This window comes from Ornithorhynchus anatinus, chromosome 4, assembly GCF_004115215.2.
Source record: "Ornithorhynchus anatinus isolate Pmale09 chromosome 4, mOrnAna1.pri.v4, whole genome shotgun sequence".
Taxonomy (NCBI): Eukaryota; Metazoa; Chordata; class Mammalia; order Monotremata; family Ornithorhynchidae; genus Ornithorhynchus; species Ornithorhynchus anatinus.
Genome location: NC_041731.1, coordinates 86,652,086 through 86,670,662, shown reverse-complemented (window position 1 = coordinate 86,670,662; position 18,577 = coordinate 86,652,086). Strand labels below are relative to the sequence as shown.

General features: G+C 39.6%; 1 protein-coding gene and 1 non-coding gene across 2 annotated transcripts in view; one reads left to right on the top strand and one right to left on the bottom strand.

The window, feature by feature from the left end:
- COL11A1 (collagen type XI alpha 1 chain) overlaps positions 1–18,577 on the bottom strand; it is a 278,405-nt gene that overhangs the window by 55,277 nt on the left and 204,551 nt on the right. Inside the window, exons 47-49 of the mRNA XM_029063929.2 lie at positions 10,026–10,079; positions 9,440–9,493; positions 8,594–8,647 (exon numbers count right to left, since the gene is read on the bottom strand). Coding sequence (XP_028919762.1) covers positions 8,594–8,647; positions 9,440–9,493; positions 10,026–10,079 — 162 coding nt within the window. The remainder of the gene's footprint in view (positions 1–8,593; positions 8,648–9,439; positions 9,494–10,025; positions 10,080–18,577) is intronic.
- On the top strand, positions 5,001–5,138 carry LOC114811379. Its single transcript, XR_003759083.1, has one exon. It is a non-coding gene; the product is annotated as a small nucleolar RNA SNORA7 (small nucleolar RNA).

Below are 18,577 nucleotides of genomic sequence, written 5' to 3'. Positions count from 1 at the left end.
GGATGTGGGATTAGAACCCAGATCTTCTGACTCCCAGGCCTGTGCTCCTTCCACTAAGCCAAGCTGCTTTCTCCAACTGGTGTTAACCTGTCACTTCCATTAGACTGTAAGACCTTCAAGACCAGGGACCAGTTCTTTTACATTTATTGTACTCTTTCAAGCACGGTGTTCTGCACCCAGTAAGGTGCTCAATCAATATTGATGGTAATAACCAATCATTTCAATCACATTTATTCAGAAAATACGGTGTCCAGATAATTTTACTAAGTGCTAAGGAGAGTGTAATATATTAGCATTGGTAGGCATTTTCCCTATCCACAAGGAGCTTTCAGTCTAGAGGGAGAAATAGACATTAATCGGAATGAATAAATTACGGTTACGTACACAAGTTCAGAACAATTACTGTGGTAATAAATGTGGTATTTATTAAGTGCTTACTATGTGCCAGGCACAGTGCTGAGTGCTGGGGTTGGTATGAGCAAATGAGGTTGGATACAGACCCTATCACTTATGAGACTCATAGTCTTAATCCCCATTTTACAGATGAGGTAATTGGGGCACAGAAGGGAAGTGACACATGTCCAAGGTCACATAGCAAAAGGTGGATGAGCTGGTATTAAACGTCGGTCCTCTGACTCCCATGCCCTTGCTCTATTTACAAGAATCTACTCTTTTCTCTCCATACATGTCTTGAGTAACTGTAACAGGTCAAAGTAAAACTGCTCAGAGGCATTCAGAAAGAAATAAGTAAAATGTCCAAGCAATAAAAATAAACTAATGAGACTGAACTTCCGTATTCAAGTGAGGCCTGCTCACATTGATGCTTTACATCTAACACCAACCTACTCACCGTACTTCTACCTTGTCTTTCTTACAACTGGAACTGTTGATGAAGAGAAAAACTATAGTAGTGATCCAGGAAATATAATTGTACTATACTAAAATCAAATGCTTTTCCATAAAATTGATTTCTTCCCAAATCTCTAGTGAAGAGAACCAACATGCAACTGGGATAATAAAATGGTGGACAGGGGACCACCATATAGGTAGAACCACCTTAAACTTTTGACAGTGTTCAAGAATTACAATGATTTACTATATGTCATTGAACTCTTTGGACTGTCCAGGCCTATGGCCAGTCCATGTACCTGGATGTTCTGAGTAATTCTCTTTTTAGGCTATCCTTCTCAGAGCAATAGGCAAAGGTCATCTCAATGGTAATAGTGCTGCTTCTAAACTATACAAGGTATCTGCAAAAATGAAATTTGAACAGCAGTTGAGCTGAATTTACCTTTCATAATTTCCTCCTATTACTTGCTGAATTGTTTTGGCTCTAGTTCCAAAAAGGAGAGTTATAATAAAAATCTGTTGCAAGATAATTTGTAAATTATTGTAATACTCAATTCTTAGGGCAAGCTATAAGAAAAAAAAAGATTTTATTCATCTCCTTGTTGTTATATTTTCATGATCTACTAAAATGCAAATTATTTTAAAATGAAGTGTAACTCTGAGTCAGCATAGGACTAAAAAGAAATAAAATGGATGTTTCAGGACCAGCTTTACACCTAAGGCTCCTGTAGTCCAAATTTTAAGGCAGTTCTAATATTAACCATATCCAATGACTATTTTTTATTAAACAATTTTGCCCATTTAGAAGGCCATTTATTAAAAAAATTAACATAATTTAGAAACTAAAAAATAGGACATTTCCCGGGGAAGTGGCTTAGGAAAAAATGTCCGAAGGAAATAAAGCGTTTGGTTTCAGAGAAGTTTCCTACTTATTCAGTACTAAATATACATTCATCCATAGAGATGAATATGTACATAGAGAAGCAGCGTGGCTTAGTGGAAAGAGCACGGTCTTGGGAGTCATAGGTTGTGGCTTCTAATCCCAGCTCTGTCACTGATCAGCTATTTGACATTGGGCAGATCACTTGACTTCTCTGTGCCTCAGTTACTTCATCTGTAAAATGGGGATTACGACTGTAAACCCCATGTGGGTCAACCTGATTACCTTGTATCTACCCCAGTGCTTAGAATAGTGCTTGGCACATAGCGCTTAGCCAATGCCATCATTATTATTATTATCCTATAGGTGGTTTTGATCAAAATATTAGAAGACTGTAACTGCATTTAAAGTGGTCATAATCAGGACAAAAATGAGCTGATACATAAGGCAGCTATAAAAATAGCAAAGACACCTAAATGAATGGCTACGGATAAATACTACACATCTATTTTTTAAAATACTAATGATTACAAATCCCTTCCCTCTTCTATTCTTCTAGAATATTTGAATAGCACCGGTGTTTATTTTCAGTCCACTTCATTTGTCTTCTATATAGAGACCCCTGTAATGACGTGCAGGAGCATAAATTGAACTAGTAGCCACAATCCCTCAATTCTTCAAAGCTCTTTTAGATTGTAAGATTATCATCAATTATGTCTCTCCTTTTAGTCTAAAGGTCTAAAGATCACCCAGGAAGCACTCACTTGCATTCTGCCCAACCAGTCCTTGGGAAAAAGCATGAAAAGACAACTTAAATTTATAAAGCTTTACCTTTGCATTCTCCAGAGTCACTAAGGCACTAGTTGTTCCTACTCCATTGAACAACCAGAGCCCCAGTGTTGTGATTTCTTTAAGAAAATTAGAAGTAGTTCTTCAAAAGTCCTCTATACTGTAAGCTCATTGTAGTCGGGGAATTTGTCATTATGTTATTATATTGTGCTATCTTAAGTACTTTATACAGTGCTCTTCATACAGTAAGCACTCAGTAAATATGATTGATTTATTGATTTAAAAGCATCCTATTAGTTTTCTCTAGAAAAAAATTCAATAAACTCAATATTTTGAGGCTGATAGGTTGCAAACAAAATAGGAACAGGATTTCAGGGAAGTGTTCATAATGATTAATAATTATGGCATTTTTAAGTGCTTACTATGTGTCAAGCACTATTCTAAGCTTTGGGGTAGATACAAGCCTATTAGGTGCAGCATAGTCCTTGTCACACATGGAGCTCACAGTTTAACAACTCAAGTTATCTGATGGCCACTTCCAATTTCAGTAGTAGAGAAGGAAAGTAATAAAGTGAGCCACAAGTGACCTAAACTATTTATTTAAAAGTACAAAGGCATTGGGAAGCAATTAAGATGAATTGGAAGGAGTTTTACATGTTTTAGACTTTCTGTTTGGGTGAGAAAAACTAAAAATGTATGTACTGATTCTCATGACTCTATTGCCAAAATTAATGGATCTAAATTATCAGGAATGATGAAATAGGTTGAATAAAATATGGAGTAAAGTTGTGCCATATACCTGAAATCATTTTAAATTCAATGAGACCGTTTTCTTTTCACCACTCTGGAGGAGATATGCTAACATGCCCTTTTTTCTCCTCCTTCAAGCCAGAAATGTAAATGAGTGAATGAAAGAAGGGAATGGACTACTTTTTCAATATGAATCCATTTTACCCTCCCTCCTGGCTCATGACCCTTATCACATTGGGAAAAAGACATCTCCAAATATCTAAAAGATATCTGATGTACTCTGCCTACAGTAATTGTTCAGTAAATACTACTGATTTACCTGAAACCTTAATTTCATAGAGATCAGGAAAGCAAAACATAAAATTAAAGCACCAAAATAAAGTTAGTGACCAGAAAAGGTCCTTTCTTGTGGATCTGCAGCATAGTTGGCCTTGTTCTTTGCAACAAATGCTTCTGAGGATAACAATAAATGATGGATTCAGAGAGACTATTTTCTTTGGAAGAAGTTGTAAAATCATGGGGTCAGTCAATATAAGATTAAATGTGAAATATTACTATCTCCTACGTATTTATAAAATATAATTAGTAACAACAGGAACCAATTTTCTCATTTGTCAATAAATAGTTTCAAGATACAGCTTTGAACGGGGCTTCCTGGTCTTCTCTGAAAGCTGTAAATGTCAAAATTGAAAAGCAGCAAAGAAGCTAAATGAATGATGAAGCTGATCCAGCTTCTATAAAGAAGGCAGCACAAGGATTCAATAATAAATAGATAATTCATTTTGACTTGTCCCTAAGAGCAAAGAGCTTTTTGAAGGAAACTAGTTTTAACTGGAAAAAAATACACTGCGTTTAAGTTGTGTAGTTCACAACAACTATTGGGAAATGTCTTAGAAGGTATATTGTTTTCATGGAAAAGCAAAATCTTGTAAAACAAATAAATGATTGTGTTATCTCTTCCCTTTGAATTACAAAATTGCTAGGGATCTATAGAAACTTGCTGCCTTCAGGAAAGGTAATATTTAGGGCTGCAAACTCTCAAAAAATCCAGCACACAGAAGTAATTCTTGTAGTATTTTCTCTACATATTTATATTTGGGATAAAATATCGTAAAAAAATAGGAAACATCTGGATAAACATGTGATGTCAAAAAAAAAAATAGTCATGTTCCTTAGTCAAAGCAGAAACTCTATTATACAAGCTTGTCACAAGGTAGGATACACTGAGAACATAATCCTTGCTTTGTCAGAGAAGTAAGACTACTCTATTTAATGTCAATTACATGCACCATGTTAAAGAGCAATTATTTATGTGTTCCTCTGATTGCAGGATTTTTTTTTTAAGCTAAAGCCTAGACAACTGAAAATTGTGTTATCAAAAACCCATGCTAATCAGCAAGGTTAAATAAAGTCAAGCACTGCTTCCAAGCTGAAAATAAATAATAAAATGGAGTAACTGTTAAACAGTGGCAGCCCTAATTAATATACAGTGAATAGGATTTAATTATTCAACTCAATCAATCTAATATTTATTGAATAATTATTTTTATGGACCACTGTTCTAAGTATCTGGGAGAGTACAATAAAGTGAGTATACATGATTGCCATTCTCAAGGGGCTTGAGTAGTTATAGGATTGAACATTTTCCAATTCAAGGTCTTTTACCATGCCATAAAGAAAATTTATCAATCCGTGAACCAGTGGTATTTACTGAAGACTTACTGTGTGCAGACCCCTCTCAGGATCACACCTGGAGAGCTTCTAGTACTCTTCCAGTCTTGGCTACGGGAGCGAGAATCAAACAGAGGCATACCCATTCCATTCCTAGCTGGGGCAGTGGGTAGCAAGTGGAAGACATTCTGCTACAACTCACCTGCGCTGGGCAGCAGTGGCATGGGAGAAAGTGGAGGGTGGAGACAGGTTTACGACATGGAAGAAAGCAATGGTAAGCCACTTCCTTTTTTTTTAACCAAGAAAACTCTATGGATATGCTTCCAGAGGGATTGCAGATGGAGAGTGGGGCATTCTGGGAAAGATTTGTCCATGGAATCACTATGGGTCACAAACGACTCGACAGCGTAAAAAAAGACAAGATTGGGTGCAGAACACTGTTAATGTATGAATCCTGAAGTTTTTGACTCAGGCAGTTATTGCACGGATTGTGCTGACAGGAATCTCTTCCTAGAGAAGATGGAGAACAAATAAGGAACAGATCCTATTGGAAAGCAATATGTCCTAGTGGAAAGAGCAGAGGCTTGTGAGTTGAAGGATCTGGATTCTAATCCAGCCTCTACTAACTTGCCTTCTGTGTGCCTGATGAATGACTCAGCTTCTCTGGGTGTCTATAAAATGGGGATTTAATAACTATTCTCCCTCCTACTTAGACCAATCTATTTGTTTAGCATTTATTGACCACAAAGAGCTTACAGACTAGAGGGAGAGACAGACATTAATATAAATAAATTGTGGATAGGTACCTAAGTGCTGGGGGGAAAAGAGTGGGTTGGTAAAGAGAATCAGTATGGTCTAGTGCATAAAGCAGGGACCTGGCAGGCAGAAGGACCTGGGTTCTAATTGTGGCTCTGCCACTTGTCAGCTGTGTGACCTTGGTCAAGTCACTTTACTTCTCTGTGCCTCAGTTACCTACCTCATCTATAAAAGGGGATTAAAGCTGTGAGTCCCATGTGGGACATGGACAGTGTCCAACCTGATTTACTTGTATCTACCCCAGTGCTTTGTACAGTACCTGGCATATGGAAGTGCTTAATAAATACCTTTAAAAAAGGGTGAAAATCCAAGTGCAAAGTTTTGCTTCTCTCACAAGGAGGGGGAAAAGAAGAAATGAGGGTTTAGTCAGGGAAGGCCCCTTGGAGAAGATGTGATTTTAATAAGGCTCTGAAGGAATGGGGAGTGGTTATCTGTTGGATATGAAGGGGTAGTTCCAGGCCAGAAGCAGGACATAGGCAGAATATTCAGCAGTGAGATAGATGAGACTGAGGCACAGTGAGTAGGTTGGCATTAGATGAGTGGAGTGTGCAGGCTGGCTGTGGCAGGAAATCAGAGAGGTGAGGTAAGGTAAAGTAGGAGGAAAGATGATTGAGTGCTTTAAAGCTGTTAGTGAGGAGTTTGTGTTTGATGTAGGCTAACAACTGGAGGTTCTTGGGAAGTGAAGAAACATAGACTGAATGGTTTTATAGAAAAATGACCTGAGCGGCAGAGGTGAGGACAGAAGTGGGAAGAGACAGAAGTCAGGGAGCTCAGTAATCAAGACAGGAAAGGATATGTGCTTAGATTAATGTCATAGAAGTTTGGACTGGGAGGAAAAGGAGTATTTTAATGACATTTGAAAACTGAATTGACAGGACTAAGTGACACATGAATATGTGTACGCTCTAAGGGACATAGGGACAATGTCTGACCTGATTACCTACCATAGTGCTTACTAAGGCACTTAGTAAACTCTTAACAAATACCAGTTACTTTAGTGACTCCTTAGGGATTTACCATGGTAAAGGCAGTGGCATGTTGAGAGACATAAACCGACATTATCAGTTTTTGTAAATTATCTTTGTCTCCTGGAAGCCCCAATCAAAGTGTATCCTGCTACAGTGATATTTATACCCTGAAAGTGAAGCAGCAACAATGGGAAATCCAGTATTCTCCCCAAAGATGCTTTCTAAAATCCTTAGAGCACCTTCTAGGGAAGATGGGAGCAAAAATCTACTGATGAGCTCTAAGTGTTTACACACACACACACAAGTATACACTAGTTATTAGGAATAATTATTCATTCATTCAATCATATCTAATGAGAACTTACTGTGTGCAGAGCACTGGGCTAAGTGTTTGGAAGAGTACAATACAACAATTAACAGACACTTTCCCTGCCCACTACCAGCTAACCATCTATTTGGAAGCCCCCAAATAGGGACACATCGGAGTCATAGGGTCTGTTGGGAAACCATGCCCTCTTTGCCTGCCATTGAAGGGGCATAGTTCTGCAATGAAGGGGAGGGACAGGTCTAAGCTGGAGCTGCAGGATACCTGTAACAATAGTTGAACCATTGGGAAGGTTGTGAATGCTGGACTGGGTGGCTGTCAAGAAGACTGAAGCACCTGTAATGTAGCCCTTACTGTTGTCGATTAATTCTTTCATTGTATTTAACATGTTACTTCTTTTCGTGAATATCTAGTCATCTCCTTTAAACCAGAAGCCTGAAGGATCAGGAAGATCATCTGAATCATCATCCTTCTACCTTTCCCAGTGCCTAGTACAGTGCTTGGCACTATGAGTCAGTAAGCATTCAATGTAAATACTAATAAAAATACTGAAGCAGGAAAAAAAAACAGATAGTTTTTTAATAATAATAATTATGGTATTTGTTAAACACTTACTATGTGCCAAGCACTGTTCTAAGCACTGGGGTAGATACACGGGAATCAGATCATCCCACGTGAGGCTCACAGTTTAATCCCCATTTTACAGATGAGGTAACTGAGGCACAGAGAAGTTAAGTGACTTGCCCCAGGTCACACAGCAGACAAGTGGCAGAGCCGGGATTAGAACCCACATCCTCTGACTCCCAAGCCAGGGCTCTTTCCACTAAATGATTTCATAGGAAAATGGAATTTAATGTAAATAAAGTTATTGTGAAGTCATTTACTATAAACTTATATAAATTATTTCTTTATAGAAATACTTGTATCACAATGCAACACTTACTTCGTTTCATTCTAAAAGCTATAAAATAGCTAATAATTTCCTCAGCTCTGCACACAGAAAGGCACAGAAAACTCATCAAACTATTGTGAATTGGGAATTTGTGCATGAGTGGGCATTGATCACATTTCCATACAATTAAACAATTATTCCTATTTCCTTGTGGTTCAGAATTATTTTTATACCATATAATGCTCTGCTAGTGCATCCTAAATCAGCATTTTATAAAGCTGTTTCCATGTCAACTGTCACCTTATACAGAAATCAGTCTTGATATACAAGATTTTCATCTAAAATTCTCAATTATAGCATTTCGTAGGATTCCCATATTTTCACTACATCATTAAATTTCTTATACCTTCTTCTCAATCATACCAAGTAAATTATTTGAAATGTTGTTTGAGTAGCTATTGAATATGCAGATTGGTATTTTTTAATTAAAAATTAATGTGGTTGATCTTTAGATTTCAAGGGCAATGGGCATTTCATAATATTTTTAAGCTCTACTCTGTGTATTAGGCTCCAACTAGTAAAGTACCTAAGAGCAGTTTATTCACTACTTTATTATTTCAGAGTTTCACTGCTGTCATTTTCAGTTTCCTTACCTTTTCACCGACACCACCAACTGAACCAACTGATCCTGGGGGGCCTTGTGGACCCTATAACATATAAAGAGAAGTTAGTTCATTGTTCTTCTAATGTTTGAAAGGCATTTAAGAATCACCAATATTTAATAAGTACTTTTTGTGTGCAGACCACTGTACTAAGCACTTGGCAGAGTACAACAGAATCATAAGGTACATTCTCTAATTATTTCTATAAAACAATCGCAACTAGAAGTGGTCAGATGAGAGTGGCAGAAAATTTTTTTTTAATTTTTCATAATAGTTATATGTTATTCAATTTATTTGAAGGTTATGGACTGTATGATTGTGTTAGAATCACAATTCTAGATTGAGAAGCAGCGTGGCTCAGTGGAAAGAGCACGGGCTTTGGAGTCAGAGGTCATGAGTTCGAATCCCAGCTCTGCCACTTGTCAGCTGTGTGACTGTGGGCAAGTCACTTCACTTCTCTGTGCCTCAGTTACCTCATCTGTAAAATGGGGATTAAGACTGTAAGCCCCACGTGGGACAACCTGATTCCCCTGTGTCTACCCCAGCACTTAGAACAGTGCTCTGCACATAGTAAGCGCTTAATAAATACCAACATTACTATTATTATTAGAATGCATAAGAAAGTAGGGGAATTTAAAAGTCAGTAACAAGTATGCATTGAGCAACATCTTTCACAAGTCTAGATGCCATAAAGATTTCTCAAAGGTCACCTACTGAGTGCAAAAGAAAAGGTTTGAACTTAAGACTATTGACATATAGTTCAGCTCCTGGATGTAGGATATATACTGCCACTTGCATTATAGAAAATCATTAAAATATATAGATAATGTGTCTTACATCAGCTCCATTTGGACCTTGAGGGCCTCGTGGACCGGGAGGTCCTGGGGGACCCTGAAAGAAATGGATATGATAATTAGGACAAAATACCACCTGACACAGAAAGACCAGCTCCTAGACAGAGAGAAAAATACACCACTAGACATAATGGATTTATGCCAGAAATCATCATTAAGAACTGAGCATGGAATCCCAAATTCTTGATGCCCAGGCCTTATTGCTAATGATGAACAATTATTGCCAATTAGAGACCTGGAGGGATTTATGGATCTCCAAAGACAGGATTCAAAGAAGGCCAAAGAAGGATGCAGCACCAATTCTCCAGTCATTCTATTTGTAACGTGACTTAACCCTATGGAACAGAAATAGATATACATTTGTCTTGTTCTTCTGCACCTCATCAGCTTTTCTTTCCATCTCCACAAGGACCAAATGTGAGTTGTCCCAGAGGGACCCAATTATATCTTTGCCCTGCTAGCAAGGAGGTAGTCATCTCTGTTCCTCATCTCTGTTCTTTCTTGCAGGGTTACCACTCCAAATATTCCTGTAAATGATAAAATTGAAGGCTGGCAAAAATATAGCTTACCATTGGGCCAACATCACCGTTTTCACCTTTTTCACCAGGAGGCCCAGGCAGACCCTAACCAAAGACATGAGAAAAATATGTGTTAGTTCATTGAAATGAAAAGACACTGCATAATCTTTGTCATCTAATGATAATAATGATGTTGATATTTGTTAATCGCTTACTATGTGCCAAGCACTATTCTAAGGACTGGGGTAGATACAGGGTAATTACGTTGTCCCATGTGAGGCTCACAGCCTTAGTCCCCATATCACAGATGAGGTAACTGAGGCACCGAAAAGTTAAGTGACTTGCCCAAAGTCACATAACTGACAGGTGGCAGAGCTGGGATTAGAACCCATGACCTCTGACTCCTAAGCCCGTGCTCTTTCCACTGAGCCATGCTGCTTCTACCATATGGACCCATAAGGAATATAAAGCAACATAAATCAGTGAAATATTATTTAAAAGAGGAAATAAAAACATTTAAAATTAGTGTCAGAAAATGGCAAAATATATTAATAGAATATTTATTTGTATCCCTGCAAGACAAAAAACAGCTGTTCTGTGCCCCCAGTGTGTTTGGGACTATGGATTCTGTATTCATCTCTTCAGCCACAGATGACCCCATGGGAGAAATTTACACACATATGTTTAATTCTTGTCCACTCAATTGCAAAGGATTATATAGATATATGTGAAGAGAATGATCATTCTATTCAGTCATTTGATTTTAGCTGTCACTTGTAGATAAAACACTCTCAAATGTTAACCCTTTCACTAATTGTTAATAAGAAAATATTTAAACTTCTAATTAATGGTTTTTTTGAGCACTTATGGTAGACAGAGAATTGTACTAAGTGCTTGGAAAAGTGAAAAAAAAATAGTACCAACTGTGCCAACTTACTAGGAGCTTACAGTCTGTAGAAGCTTAAGGTCCAACAAAATCCCAATTCAACTGCCCAAATGTAATGTATTTCTCAGCTACTATTGAGCCTGACAAAATCAACACTCAGGGATTCTGCTCAGCAGACCAGATAGCTTTAATGTTGATTTACATAATTTACATGATTTAGCCTGGCATTCAACTTTCAACACTCTCACTAAGCCAGTCATTGAAATGTTGATTATAGACTTCTCAATTGTCACTTCAGCTCTTGAGTTTCTTTTCATTGCCCTTCTCTAGTCCATGCTTCACCATACTGCCCATCTCATTTTAAAAATATCATTACGAGGCTGTCTCCCTGCTCCTCTAATTCCTCCAATGGTTACCCATCCATCCCCACTAAATTACTAGCTCTTTAAGGGCTGGGACCATGTCTACCAACCCTATTCTACTCTCCCAAGTGATTAGAACAGTGCTCTGCACACAGTAGCACTCTATAATTACCCTGATTAATTGATCACAATATTAAGCAGAAACTCCTCACTGTTGAGTTTAAGGCACCCAAACAGCTCTCTCCCTACTGCATTACTTTGCTGGTAATAGTAGAATTTGCTAAGCACTTACTATTTGCCAGGCATAGCAGTATGCGCTGCTAACCTTTCTTTCATTCATTTGTTCAATTATATTAATTTATACTCTACTGTGGACACAACACTATAGTAGGCACTTGGGAAATAGACATAAAAGCCCGTGCCCTCAAGGGTCACACAGCCACAACCATATTTAGTTCTTTTTAACAAGTTTGAAAAGCATTTTTAATTAATCAATAATATTTACTTAGCGCTTGTGCAGAACATTGTACTAAATATTTTGTAGAATATAACACAACAGAGTTGGTAAATACATTCCCTGGTTTATTTCTATGCCATTTCTTGTTCAATGAAGATGAACAGAACATTCTTATGATTATAACTCAGGGAAATAGAAAACTTGTTTCTCCTGTGTTTATTATATAACTTTATTAAATGCATGTCCTAGTGGTCTGAAAACGTTCATGTGACGTTAAAATGTTCCTAATTTACATGAGAGCTCAATATATATGAATAGATTTTCAGCTGCAATTAATGGATATATCTGGGTTGGAACACAGGAGTATGTTTGGCTCCCAAACATTCATCACAAAATCCATATGCAACTGATTTATTAAAGTATTTCAGTTATGAGCTTTTTGTGGATGAATAGCCTAAATTCCAGCCAAGGACCTGGGTCTAGTCATTCCAAATTAACTTTTAATTATCCCTAATATTGGCATTAACACTGTTGCTGCTGCACATTCTTTGATGATTAAATTTTTGTTTACTACGATTACAAAAATTTTATGCTGTGAGGCCAATTCAATAAGCAGGTGCAATTTAAGTGGGAGCAAAAGTGAACTGCATGAAACACTTTTGCAGGTGGTCATGAACTGCAGTCTCCGGGGGGAAAGATGGGGAGAACACTTTTTTGAATTTCTTATAGAGTTCTAATCCCTGAATCATCACTCTCTTTGAGCATCTTGCTTGCATAACATTAAAATGGAACACTGCTTTTGGCTTTGCAGATGATTATCTGGCAGAGACATCTTATTCATGTGTTCAAGTGTAGCTGAAAAGACTGAAGCATGATCAAATCCTTTCTCATTAACTGCACATAGAGAAAGACCCTTGCTATACTAATGGTTTGCCCCTAAATGGTTTCTGTTTGTGCAAGCATCAATCATATCCGTGTAAAAAGACCGTGTAAAAAGTAAAAAGTACTAATAAACACAAAATATAGTACACCTTTTTTAATTCTCAATTTTGTATTGCTAAGCTGAACTATTCAGACCTATATGAACAAAATTTATATGATGGTGCAGTCTCTGAGAATAACAGGCTCATTTTTTTAAGGTAAGGGAATTTTAATACACTTTAATTGGCATATTGCTCTCGTAATGGCTTATTTATCATTGCCTAATCAGACTGAAAGAGGTTAACATAAATCATGTTCTGATAAAGCTTTTGTATTTGGTGTTATTGCCATCATTCTTAAAGCTAATAGGCCATCTGGCATTAAAGCAGAAACCTGTACGGAAAATACTATGTTTACAAAAAGGTAGCCATTTACTACGTGAAGGGTGCTTAATAATCATTTGTCTCATTACTGGACCATATTACAGTTCAGAATGCAAATTTCAATTTAAAGATGCATTATTTTGATGGTATACTTACAGTGGCAAAATCTGATATTCAGATATATCCATAAACTCCATTCATCTGTCCTCCCACTTGCTTTCCCATCACTGTAGACAGCAACACCATTCTCTCTGTCTCAAGAGACCCTAACCTTGGGATTGTCCTCAACTCATCTCTCTCATTAAGCCCATATATGCAATGTCACCAAATCCTGGCAATCAAAATGATCAATCAGTTGTATATGTTAAACACCTTCTGTATGCCGAGCACTGTACTCAGTGCTTGGGGGAGTTCAATAACAAAGTTGGTAGACATGTTCCCTGTCCAAAAGCAGCTTACACTCTTGAGGGTTCTACCATCACCAGACCACCAAAATAGGCCCTTCAACTAAATCCAAACTATTACCACATTGATTCAAGCACATATTCTGCTTTGATTACTGCAGCAAACTCCTTGCGGTCCTTCCTGCCTCCTGTCCGTCCCTGCTTCAGTCTGTTTTCACTCTGCTGCCCAGATCATTTTTCTATAAAACCTTTTTTTCAGTCCATGTTTCCTCACTTCTCGAGAACTTCCAGTGGTTTCCCATCCACATCTGCATCAAGCAAGAACTCCTGCATCAAAAACCACTAGCTTTAATCACCTTGCCCCCTCCAACCTTATCTAGTTGGTTTCTTACTACAACCCAGCACACTCACTTCACTCCTCTAACACCGACCTACACACTTTATATCTCATCTATCTCATCGCTGAACTCTTGACCGCAAACTTCTTCGGGCCTGGAACTCCCTTCCCCTTCATATGCAGAAAGCATTACTCTCCCCTCCCTCATTTCCCCTAGTCCTGTCTCCCTTCTGCAGCACTTGCACCTGGATTTTTGCCCTTTATTTCTGGGGTGGGCTTGCTCACCCCAGGCCACTCAGCACTAATGTACGTATCTGTAATTTATTTTAATGTTTTTCTTACCCTCTAGACTGTAAGCTCCTTGTGGGCAAAGAACATGTCTAGCAACTGTTATATTGTACTCTCCCAAGTGCTGGGGATAATGTTTTGCACACAGTAAGCACTCCATAAATACATCTGATTGATTGACTGATTTTAAGGACATTGCTAAAACAGTTAAAATTCATTCAATCATATTTATTGAGCACTTACTATGTGCAGAACACTGTACTAAGTGTTTGAATGAATAAAATGAACAAAGAAATGTCTAGCAATTTACAGTATTCTAAAACTTGGCCTTTTGTCTCCCCACTGTTCATGCTCTTGAAATCATTTAAGGAATTTGAGTTAACAACCCTTTTAGGCTTTAAGTAATCATTTGGTACATGGAAGTAATAATGTACTGCTTTCTTCACATTAATGATGTCATAAATCCTACTCTGATGCATGAAAGAGTTACTGTACTTCCTATACTTAATGTAGGTTCTAAATCCTAGTTAATTCACTTTAATGAACTTCTCATGGGAATGAACAGAATTGTAACACATTCAAGTATGTTTAATACAACATATTTATCATTATCTAGATTTTAAAAGAACATGGGGCGGTAGTTGGAGAGGCAGCATGGCCTAGTGGATAGAGCATGGGCTCAGGAGTCAGAAGGTCATGGGTTCTAATCTCCACTCTGCCTGCCTCTTGGCTGCTGTGTGACCTTAGCAAGACACTGCACTTCTTTCTCTGTGCCTCAGTTATTTCATCTGTAAAATGGGGCTTGAGACTGAGCCCCACGTGGGACAGGGACTCAGTCTAACCTGATGATCTTGTATCTGCCCCAGCACTTAAGTGCCTGGCACATAGTAAGCACTTAACAAATACCATAATTATTATTAGTTACAAGATGGCAAACTCTGAGAGATTGCAGTTTCACTGTGGGCAGTCCTGTCTACCCATTCTATTTGCACTCTCCCTAGTACTTAGTATTGTGCTACACACTTAGTAGGTGCTCAATAAATGTTATTTATTGGTTTATGAAACAGGCAGAATCCCATGCAAGAAGCCACAAACAAGGAGAGCAATAGTAACTTTTCTGTGGTAGATTTCAATGGAAGCTTCAAATTCATTTGAAGGACTACTAGGACAAGAACTGTAATTAGATTTGCAGCTAAGTACCCTAAGCTTTAGATGGATTGAGAAAGTATCAAATGCATGTTTCAGTGGAGAGTCAGAGTTATGGGTTCTAGTCTCAGCTCTGCCACTTGCTTGCTATGTTAACTGGGTAAGTCAGTTAGCCTCTTTGATATTCAGTATCCTCACCTTTAAAATGAAAATAGTAAACCCACTTCTCCCTACTAAGAGAAGCTGCATAGGCTAGTGGAAAGAATAGGTTCTAACCTGCTGTGTGAATCAGGGCGAGTCACTTCTCTGTGCCTCTCATCCTTCATCTGCAAAATGGGGATTCAATACCTATTCTTCCTCCTACTTCCTCTGCGAGCCCCATGTGGGACCTGGCTATCCTGTAGTTTACCCTAGGGCTTCATACAGTGCTTGGCATAAAGTAAGTTCTCAACAAATGCCATTATTATTATCGTTATCAATATTTAAATTAAAAATAATAATATTTTAGGGGGACAAAATGGAAAAGCAAAAGTACATATAAATTCAGGGGTTTTGAAGTCAAAACCCATCAAGCATGGCAATTAAACCATTCATTATACAAGGTGTTAGAGGAGCAGGGAAGGACTTGTTTGTCATGGCATATGCAGGCAACAGAGACACTGGGAAGGAAAACAAGGAGGTCCTAGATTGTTCTAGAGATTCTTTCACTAACTGTATTGTACTTTCCCAAGTGCTGAGTACATTTTGCTACACCCAGTTAGTGCTCAATAATTGCCACTGATTGATTGTTGGTTCCACGTGCAGGACCCTATTCTAGGCTAACCTCCAGAGTTTCAAGAGGTGATGGGATGATGATGAAGAAAGGAAAGCTTCCTTTTGGATCTTCCTTCCTCCTGTCTCTCCCGACTCCAGTCTATTCTTCATTCTGCTGCCCGGATCATCTTCCTACAGAAACGCTTTGGGCATGTCACTCTCCTCCTCAAAAATCTCCAGTGGTTGCCTATCAACCTCCACAGGAAACAAAAACTCCTCACTCTTGGCTTCAAAGCTTTCCATCACCTGGCCCCCTCCTACCTCACCTCCCTTCTCTTATTCTACTGCCCACCCTGTACACTCCGCTCCTCTGCCGCTCACCTCCTCACTGTCCCCCGTTCATGCTTATTCTGCCGATCCCTGACCCACGTCCTATCACTCTCCTGAAATGCCCTCCCTCCTCACCTCTGCCAAACTCTCTTCCCCTCTTCAAAGCCCTACTCAGAGCTCACCTCCTCTAAGAGGCCTTCCTAGACTGAGCCCCCCTTTCCCTCTCCTCCCCCTCTTTCCCCCACCCTCTGCTCCTTCCCCTTTCCCTCCCCTCAGCACTGAGCTCATTTGTATATATTATTTATTACCCTATTTCTTTTAATGAGATGTACGTCCCCTTGATTCTATTTATCTTGATGATGTCTTGTTTTTGTTTTGATCTTTTGTTCTGTTTTGCTTTGCTGTCTGTCTTCCCTGATTAGACTGTAAGCGCATCATTGGGCAGGGATTGTCTCTATCTGTTGCCGAACTGTGCATTCCAAGTGCTTAGTACAGTGCTCTGCACATAGTAAGCAATCAATAAATACTATTGAATGAATGAATGAAAATTTTGAGCTACATTAGGAGCCTATGAACTTTGGAGACTATATGAAGCTTGCAAAAGAGAAAATACCTCCACGTGAACCAAAATGGCCCAGGGTGCCAGCTAGCACTATAACATGAAGAAGGTGGCAGAGTATTTTATAAACTAATGATTATGGAAAAGCCAATAAATGCAGAAAGCCAGGAGACCAAAATTAACCCAATAAGGTTGTTACAATGCACAGAAATCCAGAGGAAATTAAAGTTGATGTTTGGACAAAATAGAAAGGATAAATTAGATACCTATCAAATGGGCAAGTGGACAGATGTGTAAATGGAAGAAAATTGAATTCCGAACTCTACATATCTTCCTACACTAATGCTAGGACACTAAAAAGAAAGGGGTAAATTGCAATACTTTAGGGTCAATCAGAACCCCTACTTAGAATTCCTTAACTCCCAGTCTCTCCTGGACCCCCTCCAATCTGGCTCCACTCTACTGAGACTGCTCTCTCTAAGGTCACCCCTGACCTCCTTCTTGCCAAATCCAATGGCTCCTACTCCATTCTAATCCTCCTTGACCTCTCTGCTGCCTTTGACACTGTCGACCATCCCCTCCTCCTCCATACCTTATCTCACCCTGGCTTCACAGACTCCGTCCTCTCCTGGTTCTCCTCTTACCTCTCTGGCCGGTCATTCTCGGTCTCCTTCGCTGGCACCTCCTCCCCCTTCCATCCTTTAACTGTTGGAGTTCCTCAAGGGTCAGTCTTGGCCCTCTTCTGTTCTCCATTTACACTCACTCCCTTGGTGAACTCATTCGCTCTCACGGCTTTGACTACCATCTCTACGCAGATGACACGCAGATCTACATCTCCGCCCCTGTCCTCTCCCCCTCCCTTCAGGCTCGCATCTCCTCCTGCCTCCAGGACGTCTCCACCTGGATGTCGGCCTGCCACCTAAAACTCAACATGAGCAAGACTGAGCTCCTCATCTTCCCTCCCAAACCCGGTCCTCTCCCAGACTTCCCTATCACCGTGGATGGCACGACCATCCTTCCCGTCTCTCGGGCCCGCAATCTCGGTGTCATCTTTGACTAGTCTTTCTCGTTCACCCAACACATCCTATCTGTTACCAAGACCTGCCGGTTTCATCTTTACAATATCGCCAAGATTTGCCCTTTCCTCTCCACCCAAATGGCTACCTTACTGCTACAGGCTCTTGTTATATCCCAGCTAGACTATTGTGTCAGCCTTGTCTCTGAATTCCCTTCCTCCTCTCTCTCCCTGCTCCAGTCTATTCTTCATTCCGCTGCCCGGCTCATCTTCCTGCAGAAAAGATCTGGGCATGTCACTCCCCTTCTTAAACATCTTCAGTGGTTGCTTATCGACCTCCGCTTCAAACAAAAAACTCCTCACTCTAGGCTTCAAGGCTCTCCATCACTTTGCCCCTTCCTACCTCTCCTCCCTTCTCTCTTTCTACTGCCCACCCCACACGCTCCGCTCCTCTGCCACCCATCTCCTCACTGTCCCTCGGTCTCACATATCCTGCCATCGACCCCTGGGCCATGTCCTCCCGTGGTCCTGGGAAATGCCCTCCCTCCTCACCTCAGACAATCTAATTCTCTTCCCCTCTTTAAATCCCTACTTAAAACTCACCTCCTCCAAGAGGCCTTCCCAGACTGAGCTCCCCCCTTTTTCCCTCTGCTCCCTCTAGCCCCCCTTCACCTCTCTGCAGCCAAACCCTCTTCTCCCCACTTCCCTCTCCTCCTCCCCCTCTCCCATCCCACCCCCTCAGCACTGTACTCATCCGCTCGA